The sequence below is a fragment of the Chinchilla lanigera genome, unplaced genomic scaffold (assembly GCF_000276665.1).
Source record: "Chinchilla lanigera isolate Chin_1 unplaced genomic scaffold, ChiLan1.0 scaffold00032, whole genome shotgun sequence".
Lineage (NCBI taxonomy): Eukaryota > Metazoa > Chordata > Mammalia > Rodentia > Chinchillidae > Chinchilla > Chinchilla lanigera.
Window position 1 is genome coordinate 15,542,985 of NW_004955433.1, and position 15,914 is coordinate 15,558,898.

The 15,914-nt window shown below is 52.1% G+C and overlaps 2 protein-coding genes across 2 annotated transcripts in view; one reads left to right on the forward strand and one right to left on the reverse strand.

Moving 5' to 3' along the window:
• The window catches only part of Cngb1 (cyclic nucleotide gated channel beta 1), an 89,430-nt gene extending 75,943 nt beyond the window's left edge, over positions 1-13,487 (reverse strand). The window contains exons 1-4 of the mRNA XM_013516097.1: positions 13,363-13,487; positions 3,144-3,328; positions 665-722; positions 362-434 (exon numbers count right to left, since the gene is read on the reverse strand). Of these exons, the coding sequence (XP_013371551.1) occupies positions 362-434; positions 665-722; positions 3,144-3,320 (308 nt within the window). The 5' untranslated portion in view covers positions 3,321-3,328; positions 13,363-13,487. The remainder of the gene's footprint in view (positions 1-361; positions 435-664; positions 723-3,143; positions 3,329-13,362) is intronic.
• Tepp (testis, prostate and placenta expressed) lies at positions 8,451-15,070 on the forward strand. The gene is made up of 8 exons (XM_005388429.2): positions 8,451-8,554; positions 9,297-9,521; positions 11,938-11,999; positions 12,252-12,426; positions 12,869-12,930; positions 13,122-13,186; positions 13,512-13,544; positions 14,910-15,070. Exons 2-8 carry the CDS (start codon positions 9,299-9,301, stop codon positions 14,938-14,940), a joined length of 651 nt encoding a protein of 216 aa, XP_005388486.1. The 5' UTR covers positions 8,451-8,554; positions 9,297-9,298; the 3' UTR covers positions 14,941-15,070.
• Positions 15,071-15,914: the final 844 nt, after the last annotated feature.

Consider the following 15,914-nt stretch of genomic DNA (forward strand, 5'->3'; position numbering starts at 1 on the left):
GCACCACGGGCCACAATATCTGAACCACCGAGGAGATTCCAGGCACAAGTGCAGGTTTCTAGTTTTGCTGGGAAAACCAGAAGCAATGAAACCAGGGAGCACTGAGACAGCCCTGGGCTCCTGAGAAAGCGGTCTCATTACCGCAGCTCCAGTATCCATTTCTCTAGGTCAGGATGCCCATTTGGTCCAGGAGACCCGCATGCTCCCCAGAGCTCTCCCCAGCCAGTTCCCAGGATGTTGCAGGGCCTTTGCTCACACAACTCCAGCCCTGGACGAAGTGCCGCCCTCCCCTCCACAGTAGCTCACTGACTAGGAGGGGAGTGGGGGTGCCAGCCCTACGGAGAGGGGGTGCTGAGGTTACCTGTTCACAACGGGAATCACTGTGACCTGGGCCTGGAGGGCTGTGGGCGGAGGAGGGGCAGCCTCCTGGGTCTCTGGAAAAGAATGCCCCAGACTTTAGACCTAGGCCCTCAGAGAGGCCCATTTCTATCCCACTGGGGAGCTTGTCAGAGGCAGGAGAGCAAGGAGACCCCCAAGGTTCAAAAGGCCAGGCTCGGCTCAGCTGAAAAGCCTCCAGGAGCCCATCCCAAGCCTCTCTGTGTCTCGGTTTCCTCATCTGTGCAATGGGCTGACACGAGGCTCTGCTGGGGCTTCCAGCACTCACCTTGAAGGCCAGGGTCAGCTGCAGTCACTTGCTCCCCATGAGATGGTCCTTCAGATGGCTGGAGGGTTCAAACAAGACCGTATAAACTGTAGGTAAGACAGTCTGATTCTACAGCCCCCGATTCACCCCAAGGGACCCACAGCTCCCAAAAGGCGGAATGGCTCTGTTCTTGGCCATCCCTATAAGTCCTGGTGGCCTCACTCTCCACCCGGTATGCTTCCTTCCTCCCAGCCCTAGGAGTCCCACGCCCAGAACAAGATCTTCACTCCCGCCTCTCAGGCTCCCAGCCCTATCATATCCCCCAGGAAGCTGAGCCACAGCAGTCACCTGAGAAGAGGGAGGAACAGCTAGTTATGAAGGCCTGGAACAAGCTGTGGGGAAGCGGGAGCGGGAGGAGCCATGCCCTCACCCAGCCAGGGCCCACCGTCCCGCTGGTACAAACTTCCCATTCCCTGCTAGCAGCCAGAGTTCCGCCTCTGCCCTCTGCCTCTGCCCTGCCTCTGCAGCCACATCGCCTGCTACTGCATGCACCTGTGTGCATGCACAGAGAAGCATGTGCACACAAATATGTGCACATACTTCCACATGGACTTATATGTGTGCACAGACAGACGAATGTAAGCATATACACATATAGAGGTATATATGCAGTGACACAAATACATGTATACACCATATAGAAGCGAGCGCATATGCACACATGTGAACACATGCAGATGCCAAGTGCACGCACACCTGCATATGCACATATACACGTATGCACAATGTACACATAGCAGCACATTCAACCAAGCATATATACACATGCATGCATGCATGCATGCAGACACAAATGTATAGACCTGCCAGTTTAGACATACACACATGTGCATACACATAGGTACATTTCATGTCTCTCTCTGTATATATACATACATATGTATATACATAAACATGTATCTACTCAGTATGCTCAGTCATATAAGCAGGTATATGTACATGTGTGTGTTTGCAGACATACAAATATGTGCATATATATGTGTATATATACACACACAAACTTCTGCATTTACATATATGAACATACATGTATGCATAATGTATTTTACAGAGACATATTAAACATGTACATGCACATAAAACACATGAATATATTCATATACTCAGAAATTTGCGTAGACATACAGTAATATGTCACATATAAACATGGAACCACAGACACTCTGACACATGTGAAAATGCACATAAACATATGTACATAAGATGCACGTAAATGCTCACTCACTGGCTGACATGCTCATATGTGCACACAGATATAAACCAAGGACACACTAAACACATGTGTACATACACGTGTACATACACACTCCCCATGCTCATTTCCTAAACATGCCCTGTACTACCCTAGAAACAGCCTTTCTTCAACCAGGAATGCCCAGCCTCAGCACCTCCCCAGGTGAGAATTCTGCCCAGCTCTTAGCGTCTAGGAAGCACTTCCACCTGCTTCCAACCCCCAGAGTGATGACTGTCTTCAGAGCTCCTAAATTCTCCGTCTGACACACTCACTCGCCCTTTCGGAAGGGAGAGCGGAGGCCCAGGTTGGGGCTCACACATTCCCTTGTCACTCTTGTCTCCTGGCAGAACAGGCTGACTGGGTAACTGTCTGCCGGCCCCAGGGCCAGTGCCTTATTCAGCTTTAAGCCCTCAGCAATGAGCGCAGGACCCAGCATCAACTGGGAGCTAAGTCAAATCTGTTCACCTGAGCTGCTAAAGGAGTCGTCTTCTGGCTCATCATGGAATGCAGAACAGCAAGTTTTGATATGCTTGAAGGGAAGTCCTAGAAAATGCTCCTCAAGGTGTGCTGTAAGCACCAGTGCCAGTCTGCAAACTGTTACTGGTCCACGATGATGAAATAGTTCCCACAAAAGAATGTGTATTGACTCCCTGCTTCCTTCATTGAAGAAAGTGTTACTACCAAACAAATACCAACTGAACTAACGGGTACCTAGCTACTCCGTAAATTTACACAGCAGATTTTATTCTGAGTATGTTCCTAATCTCATCATAGACTGAAGATAAACGGTTCACACACTGGGTCCTTTGAGTGGCCCTGCTCTGGACTCTCGAGGTGGGGGTGGCCATATCCAGCATGCTTTTCTAAAACAAAATTTTCTTGAAACACAGCTATGCTTATTTGTTTGTGCATTACCTCTCGCTGTTGCTACACTGTAATGGCAGAGCTGTGGGGCAGAGGTGGCACGACCCACAAGGCCTACAGTATTTACTATCCAGCCTTTTGTAGAAACTACCCTGAGCCAGCTCTGTCCTCTCACTGGCCTGAGCATCCTCATGCGTATGAGTGTTGGACTAGCCAACTGCTCTGACTGGCTCCAACTTTTTTTCTCTGTTGTAGACCCATGGGAGCAGGGGCCCAAGCTCTAATCCCCAAGCAGCAGCTCAGCCTCCCCCTCCTCACCACTCTCATGCTCCTGCTTCTCACCATGGACTCGCCCTCTGGCTCGGCCTTCTCAGGGGCTGCTTCAGGCTCAGGCTCTGGCTCTGCCTCTGGCTCCAGCACCGGCTCTGGCTCTGCTTCTACTTCCTCTTCTTCCTGCATCTTGGTCTTCTGAGGGGTCCCCGGGGGCTGAGGCAGCACTTTGTGGACCCAGGCCAACATCCTGACGCCTGTATGGGACAGAGCCTTTAGATGCCAAGTGCTCACCATTATTCCCATATCTATGGGCCATGTTTGTGGGTTTCACATTTCTTTTTCTGTTCATCATCTTTAAGAAAATATTTCTGCAATTGTATGTCCAGGTATTTACCTTACAGGATTACTCAAGTATATATATGCATTTATCTGCAGGAGGGGCATGTATTCGATAAATTGCAATACATGCAATAATGGAATACACAGACCCATTGAAAAAGAAGAAGCAAATCTGTTAGAATCAATATGAGAAAATGTCCATGCCCTGGAGTTAAGTCATGTGCAGATCAATTTGTTAGATTTTCTGTGCCTCAGTTTTTCTTGTCTGTAAAATGGGGACATTGATAGTAACCTCTCTCATGGGCACATTGTGAAGATAAACTGAACTGATAAGGACAATGTAGTCAGAACAGCGACTGGCACATGCTGACAGTTTCATAAAAGTTGACCGGGACTACTATGTGGTGTCAAGTGAAAACACTAACCATGTACTACATAATCCCGTGATAAATTACAAATACACATTATGAGTAACATATGAATGGGAAAAATCCTTTTCTTAAAATAACATTTATGTTAACTTATATTTGTGATTTTTTAATTTTTAAATAAAATGTCAGTTTAATCTCTTTGTCATGGTTTACAGTGACATTTCAGTGCTACCTTATACATACATGTTCAGTTCCTGGCTTTTGTATCTTCAGCAAATAGGGACCACCAGACCATGTCCCTGTATCTCAGCCAGCACCATGTCCCAGCCAGCACCATGCAGGTCAGTATATGCACACTGCCAGTGCTGGGTATCCCCTCCCAAGCTCATGATGGGCATGGGCCTGCCCAAGGCCATGGCTCTCTGCCCTTCCCTGGCTGCAAGGCAGCAAAGTGCAGGCCCAGGGCCCAGCTCCCCAGAGTCCCTGGCCATGCTGCCTGACCTCTGCAGTCCAACTTCTCCTGGGAGAGTCCATGGTGCTTGCAGAGTCCAGTGTGGGGAGGCAGATCAGCCTCCAAAAGGTGAACGTGGGCCAGACATGACCCCTCTGGACTTCCTCTTCCCTGCTGGGTGGGGGTGTAGACACCATGACCTCCTGTGCTGGGAGACCCCAAGGTCACACATTTGGGTTGGCAGATTCCATGGACCTCAGCCAGCCACTGAGAGCTCCAAGAGCCAGAACCCTCTCCCTGCCTTGCTCGGAACCATCCTCCTTCTCCTCACACCACACCCCTGGCCCCAAGAAGATAGACAAGAATTTCCATCCCAGAACAGAGTCAGGTCAACAGAACTGCGCAAGGTGACAGGGACAGAGAGCGGCTAAGCTGAGTTTGCGCTCAGGTCTGCCCAATTCAGGCTGTCCCACATCTGCCCCAAGAGTACTAATGTTTGTCCAGTGTTGGCCTTTTCAGCAGGCTAGACCTGTAGGTCCTTTCCTGGCCAGCAGCAATCTGGCTTGCACTTCTGAACCTTCTAGAAATGATTAGGGAGGCCACCTCCAAGCCCAATTGTTCTTATTCCCCTAAACACAGCCAGTCCTCCTGGATGGGAACTTTGGTGGCTGCCCCTCACCCCCCTTGCTGCCATGTCCCAACTGACTCCACTTTGATGAGGGAGGCTCAGGCCAGAAGAGGATCCGGAGGGTGGCAGCCCAGGGAACTATGGTGTTAGACTACCAGCATTTTCAGAATCTCCTGGGGACCAGGAGAAAATGCAGATCCTATGTTCCCCACACTGTTCTGAGGGTCCTGGAGTCTACATTTCATAAGCTGCCCCAAAGATGCTGAGGCATGCTGAAGTTAGAGCTCCACAGAGGAGAGGGAAGCCACAGGTGTCCTTCTTTGTCTAGTTCATCACACCAAAATGTCTTGCTAGTTGCTGAGCATGGGGCTCCCAAAGTTACCTGCTCAGATGCCAACCACCAGCCAGGAATCGTCCTCTCGCTGCGACTCACAGGCGGCCTCTGGGACACATAGGGATTAATTAGCTACAGCCAGGCTGTGCAAAGGATTAACGGGCACTGAAGTGGGGGCAGGGTAGAGAAGAGGCCATTGATGGCTGGGGTGCCAACAACAACCGCCAAGCAAGTGTCCAGCAAAGATCTGTGCGCCAGGTTTGGTCGCTAGGGAAGCTCCCCGGGTACCAAGGCCTGGCTCCCCATATGCCTTGGCCAAGCCACTGCACTCAGTGGAGATGAGCCACTGCGGCTGCTGGGAGACCAAGAGTCTGGGGTCCCGTGTTGTTCTGGGAAACTCCTCAAATTGCCAGGGTCTTATCAACTCAGCAGGGCCAAGGGTGTACCACAACTTTCTAGCCCTTTGCCAGGTCCTTTCCAGTCCTCAACAGGTTCTTTCTAGCTGGAAGTCTTCAATAACTCAAGTTCTTCCAGAATGGTCCCAAGACAGGGCCATGGTCTCAGGACAGAGCTCTTAGCTCAAATCTTATTTATCAGGGGGTTTCTCCAGAGAAACAGAACCAATAGAATATGATGTCTCAGAACCAGGCAGGCCCATGGTATAACCCCAGTCCAAGCCTCAGGCTCAAGAGCCTCAGGAGGACAGCTGGTACAAGTCCAGAATCCAAGGGCCAAAGAACCTGGAGTCTGGTGCCTGAGGGCTGCAGCAAGAGAAAATGCACCCCACTCACAGGGGAAGAGCCGGAGGGTTTTCCCCTCCTCCACTTCCTATTCCGTCCAGGTCCCTCATGGACAGGATGACATTGAGGGCAGGTCTCGCCACTTAGTTTGCGGACCCATGCACCAATCTTCTCTGGAAATACCCTCATGGACACACCCCAGAAGTATGCTTTACCAATTCTCTAGCCAACCCCAGTGCCGTCAAGTTGGTGCCTAAAATTAACTATCACAGGTTCCAAGGACTGGTGGATAGCAGACTGCGTTGAATCTGTGGGGAACTGTGTGCAGCTGGACCTCAGGGGAACCAGAGACCTAGGGAGGAGGTGCAAAGGGCAGGGACCCTACAAGAGGGACCTTGGTGGGGAATAGGGTCAAGGGGTGCTCAGCAAAGGGGCAGGGACCTGACCATCTGCAACATGTTTGGATCTCTTCCCATGTGCCTGGCGGCAGATCAGCTTTAGCATGTGGAACAGAACAGGCTCGGGACCTGCCCTCACAGAGTTTGCATGCCAGTGGAGGAGGCAGAAAGGGAGATGAATGACAGAAAAATAGTGCAAAGTATGCTGAGCCAAGACAGAAACCAAAGTGGCAGAGATGCATGTGACGTGAGAGGCAGTGGGGAGGCAGGCCTCCAGGAGAAGTAGATACTTGAGCTATGAAATATGAAAAGCAAGAAGACTGGGCTGCGGAAAGATCTGGGTGGATGGTGAACCTGGAAGAACAGAAAGGCAACTGCAGGCCTGGAGTTCAGTGGGTGCAGGGCAGAGTGGTGAATGGAGAGGTTAAGAAGTGGTTGGGGCCAGATCAACCTCATTAGGGTTCGTGGATGGACTGCCAAAGCCCATGGTCTCACTCCATTCTGGAGGCTGTAACAAAACACCTTGGCTGGGGCAATTTATGCAGCAGAAATGTATGGCTCACAGTTCTAGGAACTAGAGAGAAAGGCAGGTTTGTTGCCTGGCAAGAACTCGTCTCTCCTGGATGGTGCCTTCTATGCATCCTCACATGGTAGAAGGGGTGAACAAACTCCTTTGAGCCTCTTTTATAAGGGCACTAATCCCATTCATAGGGGTAGAGAGCCCATGACCTAATTACCGCCCAAAGGCCCACCTATTAATACTACTGCATCAGAGATCAGGTTTGCACATGTGAATTCTGGGGCAGAGGGGGCACACACATTCAGACCACAGCATGTGTGATGGTGTTGAGCAAGATTTGGAAAGAACATGTGTAGTGTTTTAGAGTGGTAGATGTGAGAGCAGAAGCTGGCCAGGAGGACAAGCTAATTTGTGACTAGGATACCCTGGGCTCTCCCTCCAGAGCCGGGCTTTGAGACGCCTGATATGCAGCCCCCAAGGCCAGTGGTGTGGGAGAACATTCTTTCCGCCAACAAGACCAAAGCCAGTGGCAAAGCTTGAGGTGGTTGCAGTCCCTCCCCTGTTAGGATCCCAGGTTTCAGCGGCCACAGCTTCTCTTCACAGCAATTCCAACCAGACCTCTGCGAGAATGGAAGTCAGGACTCCAGTTCTTCCCTGGGCCTGCAAGTGGCGGCCTGTGTCATCAGTCATAGTCACCCTTGCCTGCAGCCTGACAGGGAGCAAGGACAGCATTTGGCTAGGCTGATGCGGTAAAAGCTGGAGGAGAGAAGCGGGAGGGCAAAGGGAGGTACTGGGAGTGTTGTTTGGGTAACGGTGCAGGTGGCACACTGGCCAGAACCAGGACAAGGGATGCGGTAAATGCCAGAGGTGTGACAATGTTGGTGGGGGTGGTCAGAGGAGATCGCCACCTCAGCTGAGACTTGAGATGTACACCCCTGTGCTCCACGGGGGAAATGAGATAGCTGGAAACCGAGGGAGTAGCGGAAGAGGGCAAAGGCAGGTGGGCCTGGGTGCGGGGTACTGAGTGCAGATAGCACAGCCTGACTTTCCCCAGCGGGAGGAAGCCTGGGGGTGGCAGGCGGTGGAGTATCACCTGCTAATCCCTGGCCTGCTGAGGCCACAACTCTCCCTGATCCTCACGCTGAGCCTGGGTACTGGCCACAGCTAATCTCCGCGCCTATAGCCCCAAGGGCTTGCAGACACCGCAAGGTGCTCTCCCCTGAGGTTTCAGCAAGGGGAGTCCCACTCAGTTCCTAGGCACCCTAATGCAAGGCCTAGGGTCCTTGCCTGTCACAGACAGGAGCCTGGAGGCACAGAGAGAGACAGTGACTAGCTCAGGGTCACACAGCCTTGGTTAGGCTCAGCAGTCATCCCTGGCCTGCCCTGGCCTGGCCACCTCAAGGGACCCCAGCTCCCTCTCTGACATTTTCCAAGATTCCTGGCTGGTGCTGAGTCCCCGGAGGAAGGGAGCACCTAGGGCAGAGTGGCCCTGGTGACCAGCCCCTGTCAGCGCCTGCAGTCTCCAGGTTGCCTAGGAGCAGTGTCCTCACAATCAGGCTGCAGAGGGCATTGTTTCTGTTGTCCATAAGGCCTGGCCCCCCTCCCTTCCTCTTCTGCTCACTGAGCGGTCGCAAGAGCAGAAAGTGCTCAGAAGTCTATGCACTTGGCCTGTGCCCTGCAGATGAGGTAGCCGCTGTAGGTGGGTCAGAAGCAGGAAGCCCTCTGTTCCTCTCAAAGCTCCACTTCCTGACCCTCCCTATGCAGCTCCTTCCCACGGCAGCTTCCCATTGTCACCACGCCCTCTCTCTGACCCTCCATAGTCCCAGGTCTTCCCTCCCCCTACCCATCTGGCTCCCACCCCCATCTCTCATCTCTAACTTAGGGTTGGAAAGAGAGCAAGTCAACAAATTCTTACTAAAGTGTGAATAACCAAAAGGGGCTCCTGAGAACATCTCTTTAAGTGGAGGCAATGCTTTTCTATCTGTTTCTCATCTCTTTAAAACACTTCTAAGTCTTTTTTGTGGAATTTTGGGTAAATGTCAGATCCTTAGCTAAGTCAAATCCAGAACTGGTCACCTACAGCCATTCTAAGCTACACTTTGAATCTACTTGCTACTGCATTTTCCTGTACAAATTACTTAACAGACTCAAATGCCACCTCTTTTAGACCGTTCCCTGCCCAGTCTCCAGCCTAGCAGACACACACCCTCCAGTACTGCCCTCCCTCTACCACTTAGTGCAGCCTGTGTGTACATACGTGTATGCACATTTGTGTCTTTTGCCAGGGAACCTGGGACTCCTGAGAAGTGAGCATACAGCAGGTACTAAATAAATGCTTGACAGGAAGACAAATGAGCACAGGCGAAGGCTGTATTCCTCCAAGGAAAGGTATCTGACTGGCTTAGCTCAGCGTGAGCTCCTCTGTGCCCTCTGCTCCCTAGGTATGGCTCGCATCATTGACCTGGTGCCCTGGGATGATGGCTCCACCCACGTGTATGCATCCCCAGCCATCTTGCTCCCGATGGAGAGACAGCGCAACCAGCTGGCTGGCGTGAAGCAGCAGCTCTACCACCCAGCTCTGCCCACCCTGCGCCGCATGGACATGGACACCACCAGGGCCTGCCTCTCGGACGAGCACTGCCAGTCCACCACCTACTGCCGCAAAGGTCAGGCTTCCTCACTTGCTGCCAGCGCTGTGGCTCTGTGGGCCTCAAGAGGGATGGATGGGGAAGGAAAGAGCCTGGAGGAAGAAGCCGTGAACAACAGATGAAAGGGTGACAGTCCAGCTCTGCTAGTCCCTGCCCAGAAACCCCAGCAAGGTCTGAGCCTCTACGTCCTTAGCAGTGAAATGGGGATGACGACAGGGCCTGCCCCGTAAGGCTGTTGTGAGACTAAAATGAGATGACAGAAAGAGAACCCAGAGCTGTGCCTGGCGCATAATATTTCTCTATCAAGCAGGATTGCTGGTGCTGCTAACGTCACTGCTCATTTTAAAGTCAAAACAAGGTCCGTTTTGGCACAGTTCTGGAGGTGCATGATCGTCAAGGGGCCACGTTTAGAGAGGGGCTTCTTGCTGGTGGAGTCAGGAGGTGGAGCAGGAGAGAGATAGGGGAGAGAGATAGGGGCTCGAGCGCATGTGTGCATCTTATGGTTCTTATTAACGGAGAGAGCGGAGCATAGAGGTGGGCACTTGCCCTGGGAGGAATAATAACTACAACAACTCCTGCCCACCCACCCCTACATCTGGAACAGGCAGAGAAGGACACTTCCCATGAATACAGTCTGAACATGTGGGCTGGGGTGGGGGGATTACTCAGCATGGATAGAGACAGTATTTAGGAGATAAAATCAACAGGATTTGTTTTCAGGTTAGAGAGGAGGGGAAAGGGGTGTTCAGGCTGATACCTAGGTCTCTGCTTTGGGTGGCAGGCAGGTGAGGATGTCAAAACACACCAGACATCCTCAGAGGTCCATCCAGACCCCTGTGGCCAGGGCAGGACACTACACACAAATGCGTGCACACACACATGCATCCACACATGCACATGCACACATGCACACGTGCGCATGAGCACATGACGGAGGAGATGGGGAGTGAGTGGGGAGGAGGAGCCTGGTGTAGTGGGCACCCACACCTGCACCTGCTAGACTCAGGCTCAGGCTGACTGCGCTATGTGCAAAGATCAGCAAGATCATTAGCTCTTCCCATTTCCTGCTCCCAAGGGAATCCAGGAGTCTTGAATTTTAGGGAACGCTCTGACTTTGCATGTATTCAGTTGTAAGCATACATTTTGTTTCCCTTTGGTCTTGATCTGTAGAAGATTTCAAAATTAGGGAATTGCTTTTTACCTGTAAAATTAGGGGCTGGGAATATAGCTCAGTGGTACAAGTACCTGCAAGCGGAAGGTCCTGAGTTCGATTCCCGGTACCAAAAAAAGTAAAATTAATAGAAAAAAAATTTCCATTTGTCTTTTGACTTCTTTTATAGTTTTGCTGTGCAGAGGTTTATTTCTTTGTAGTTTTATTTTGTTTGTTTTTTGGTACTGGGGATTGAACCTAGGGCCTTTTCACTAAGCTATAGCCCCAGCCATTTTTTATTTTTTATTTTGATGCAAAGTTGTGCTAAATTGCTAAGTTTCCCAGGCTGTTTGCACTCAAGAGCCTCCTGCCTCAGCCTCTCATAAGCCTAGGATTACAAGCATGCACCCCTGCACCCAGCTTGATCTTTTCTTTAAGCTTCTGACTTTTAAATTAAGTTAGAATTAGTAAAGCCTTCTACCAAGTTTATAGAGAAATTGGCCCATATTTTTTCTAGTACTTCTTAGGTATCTTCATCCCTTTCTTATTGTTGGGACAAATACCTGACATCCACAAGTTAAAGGAGGAGAGGTTTATTTTGGCGCACAGTTTTCAGAGGATTCAGTCCATAGACAGCTGGCTCCCAGGCAGGTATGGCTGGTGGAAGGGTGTGGTGCAGGAAAGCTACTCACATCGTGGTGAGCAAGGAGCAGAGCGATAAGAGCGGAGCTGGGGAGGGGTAGATACACCCTTTCTGGTCACACCCCAAGTGACCCATCTCTTCCCACCTCCCAATCAGTTCTAGGCTCCCATGATCCAGTTACCTTCCAAAAACCCCACCTCTGAGCACATAAGAGTTTTGGGGGTCATTCTGGATCTAAACCATAACATTTGGCTTCATTTCTTTATACTGAAATCTTGATCTATATGGAGAAGGTGAAATATCCTAATCCTCAAAAGCTAACCAAAAAAATTTTTGTGATACTGAGGATTACTCCCAGGGTCTTCCCACTGAGCTGCATTTCCAGCCCCTTTTTTATTTTTTATTTTGAGACAGAGTCTTACTAAGTTACTAAATTACCAAGTTGGGCTCCAACTTGCAATTTTCCTGCCTCAGCCTCCCAAAATGCTGGTATCACAGGCATGCACCGTTACACCCAGTTTAAAAGCCATCCCCCCAAAATGTTTTTAATTGTAAAGCATAGTGTGAGCCAAACCTCTCCTGTGGATTATGACTGCTGATTGAAGGACACCTCTTTTTATCCCTTTATCTTTTTTCAACAGATGAGTTTGACAATGCCCACTTCACACTCTTGGGAGTCCCCAACAAACCCCTGCAGTGCTTGGTGAGTTTGCCCTTGGTCCTGGGTTTGCTCAAGGGTACTAGCTCACATCCAGCCCCAGCAACCCACACAACATCCCTGCGTAGGTCCTCAGCTGCCTAGGGACACAGCTCCACACCGCCCAATCTGGGTCGCTCTTTTCCAACATCCCCACAGTCAGATGAACCAAATGTCAACTCAGGGTTATGGAGTGGTCTGGGGAGGCCCAGGCTGCTGCATCTGCCACTGTGGTCCTGATCCCCATCACCCTGACAGGACATCACCGCAACCGGCAGGAAGCTCCACCGCAGGTACCGCGAGGGCAAGCTGGCGCCCATCGCGCCGGGGATCAACCGGATCGACTGGCCCTGTTTCACGCGCGCCATCGAGGACTGGTCCCGCTTCGTGTCCACAGCTGGGGAGTTCAAGCTGCCTTGCCAGGGCAAGAGGGGTCCGTCTACCTGCTGCGGAGGATGCCCTAGGGCGGGGGAGCTAGGGCCGCGGGCCAGTGTAGGAACTGCTGGGACAAGAGATCTGGGAGTATCTGGGGCACCTACAGCAGAGGAGATGAGACTCGCTGAGGTGCAAGTGGTCTTCAGGTTCAGGTCCAGGCCGGGGGTTGGGGTGGGAGGAGCCATCCTGGGCCAACAGAGGAGCTTGGGCCAATAAAAGAGCTTTCGGGGGCGCAGCGAAGGAGAGGCTGGTTCTGTGGGCGGGGCTTGTGGACCCGCCTAATTTGTGTGGACCAAGCACCTTCTGAGTCGACGGGCGGGCCTTAGGCGTGGGTGGGCGTGGTTTTTCGCATGGTGGGCGGGGCTGGTTAGTTACTGGGCGCGGCTATTGAGGAGGGACCCGGCTCGTTCAAGGGCGCCCAAGGTAGGCTTTCTCTGCAGTCGAGAGTTTCAGCGGCTACGCGGTGCGGTACTTGAAGCCAGATGTGACCCAGAACTGGCGGGTAGGAAAGGATGTGCGCTGACCGGTCCCAGGGAGTCCTGGTGGGGAGCGGCTAAAGCTGAGGACATGGGACGCGAGGGCTGGGTCTCCCTGGCCCTAGGCTCAAAATCTCCAGTAGCAGGTGCTGGGGGGCGCGGGTGGGATTTTGTGGTCCCCCAGTTTAACATTCTCCATTCCTCTGGCTTGCACCAGTTCTGCCTCAACCAGAACCCTAGCCTGGACCGCTACGGACAGAAGCCCCTGCCTTTCGACTCTTTGTAAGTGACGCCGCGCTCCCGCGACCGCATACTTGGAGGACGGAGGGTAGGGTCTGGGCCGCTTTCCTAGCGCATACCTAATGGTCCTTAAAAATATGAGGCCTGGAAAACATTTACTGGCTCCGTACAGCCTAAGAGAATTGCAATTTCAAAATGAACGAAGGTTCAACTCCTACCAAATGGAGCACGCTGTCACGCAGTTCCCGGCAATTTCCCCCTTTCGGAGTGGAGGTGTTAAGTGGGGCGCAGGGTAATCCCTCTGGCGGGACGGCGGGGAGCCGGTCCCTCTTCTCGGGCTCACTCCACCTTGCGCTTTCCTCCGCAGGAACGTTTTCCGGCGTTTCGGCTCCCACTACAGGTAAGGGGAGACTCCGCCCCGTCCCGCCCCCGCCCGACAGGCCCCACCCCCGCCCGGCAGGGCCCGCCCCCGCCGGGCTCAGCGGAGTTTCAGACCCCGGCCCATGGTGGGCCCAGGGAGAGGCGGGACTTCACTCCTGAGAGATGGCGGGGCAACAGCCGCTTTGCACCTGGCAAAAGCACAGTTCATTGAGCATGAGGTGGGCGTGGGAGAGGGTGCCAGTCCCACCAGGACAGGTCCAAAGGAGGTTTGCAGGAGGGGGGCATTATCTGGGAGGATTGTAAACGACATGTTAATAGGAAGAAGAGAGGTGCGCGTGGTGGCCCACCTTTCTAATCCCAGTACTCTGGGAGGCTGAGGCAGGAGACTGAAAGTTGCAGTCTAGCCTTGGGCAATTAGTAACTTAGCAAGGCCCCATCTCAAAATAAAAAATAAGGGGGTGAGAATATAGCTCTGTGTGGAAGCCCTGAGTTCAGTTCTCAGTGAGAGAGAAAGAGACAGAGACAGAGAGACAGAGGGACAAAGACAAAAGTCTGCCTCCTGGGATGTGGACAGATCCTAAGGGAGGAGACAGGTGCTTCTGGCCGGGAGACAAGGCTCAGCAGTGGGAAGGAGCAAGGGGAGCGTGTGGAGATTTCAAGCATCTTCATCATTTCACAGCCTCCCACCTCGGCAGCCTGCTGCACACACTTCAGCAGTACCAGTCTCCCTGGTGCCACCCAAACCCAGCAGCACAGCCACGCACTCTCCAGACCTGTGCTTGTCCTGCCTCTGCACCTACGTGGTCCCTTCTCCTCTGCCTCACCCTTCAAAGCCCAGCCCCGATGTCCCAGCCTCCTTGAAGTCTCCCCGCCCCTGTGCCACCCTCCAGCTCACACTCCCTCCCTTTGGCCATCACCTGTAGTACTACGCTCTCACTACTTTCCTTACCCTGTGAATACACATGGGGATGCATCCTGGCGTTTACTACCATAGGATGTCCAACAGAGTATGCTTTCTAGTGACTGAAAAAGGGGTGAAGCAGTTCAAAGTAGGGGGCCAGTAGGAGATAAGGATGAGGCAAACTAGAGCTGTGAGCAGAGAACTTGAAAGCCAAGGAGAACAGTGGAAAATATATAGGGAAATAGGGAGCCATAGAAGGCTCATCTAGAGGCTGGATAGAAACTGTTTTCAGAGCCTGTAGGTAGGAAGGTGGGTTTGAGGGGAAGGCCTAGAGCAGGGATGGCAGACCTTTTAGAGTATTCAATGATAACAAACAGCCTGCTGTGCCATGTGTGCCATAGGTTCGCCACTGGCCTAGAGAAAGCTAATTTTTCTACAGGACAGTCTGGGGGGCCTCCACCTAACCCCTATTTCTCTCCACAGCCGTAACAACTACCTGACACCTTGGCATTAATCTGTGAAAAGGAGGCCAGTCGACACCCAGACTCCAGGACCGTGCCCCTCAGATCCTCCTGAAGAACAGAGGGCATATAGTGGAACCACCCACTTCCTGACTAGAAATAAACATAATGCTCCTTTGGGGAGGCCGTGTGTGTGTGTGTGTGTGTGTGTGTGTGTGTGTGTGTGTGTGTGAGAGAGAGAGAGAGAGAGAGAGAGAGAGAGAGAGAGAGAGAGAGATACAGACAGACAGGGTCCGGGCCACAGGATGATGGTTACCTTGTCTGTCCACTGCCAGCTCCTGGAGGACCATGGGGCTGGTGGTGGCCTTACCAGAGGGTTAGAGTCAAAGCCTCAAGCACAGCCAGCCTTGAGGTCAAGGGCGTGTCCGGGAGTGGGATTTCCTGTGCCTGCAGCCCCCGCCCCAACCCCTACTGCACCTCAGATTCTCAAGGAGGGGTTAGGAAGGGATCGTTGGGACCTCTTTCTGAAGTCCTACCATACTAGCATGCTCCGGGGGGCTTCCTGGAGGCATGCTTTGGGGGCGTTGCTGGCTTGGCCTATGACCTCTTTTCCCTGTGAAGCAGCAGAATGTAGGTTTATACCTGAATGAGGAATTCCATCCTCAAATGTGGCCCAGCAAACATTGGAGCCCTGTCCCTGGATGCTGGGGCGGCACAGATGAGATGCTATCCCTGCCTCTGAGGTGCTTTCCAGTTCAATGGCAGAGACAGGCAAACCCAGCTGATTCGAACTCAAAACCATGCACCTCTAGAACATCACGGATAGTAACCCGTACCAGCAATTTCATTACAGGTCATGCCCACTGATTACACTTTTAATTCTGGTTTCATACATATAAAAAACACATACCTCAAAAGAAAGGAACCATCAAGGGCTGGGGATTTAGCTCAGCGGCAAAGCGCCTGCCTGGCAAGCGCAAGGTCGTGAGTTCGGTTCCCGGTACCAGAGAAAAACCAAAAAAAAAAA

Excerpts from the sequence above, each read along its gene's own strand:
- Tepp (XM_005388429.2), top strand. The coding sequence starts at position 9,299 with ATGGCTCGCATCATTGACCTGGTGCCCTGGGATGATGGCTCCACCCAC. Across the intron at positions 9,522-11,937 it reads CACCACCTACTGCCGCAAAG|ATGAGTTTGACAATGCCCAC; the intron begins GTCAGGCTTCCT and ends TTTTTTCAACAG. Across the intron at positions 12,000-12,251 it reads ACAAACCCCTGCAGTGCTTG|GACATCACCGCAACCGGCAG; the intron begins GTGAGTTTGCCC and ends TCACCCTGACAG.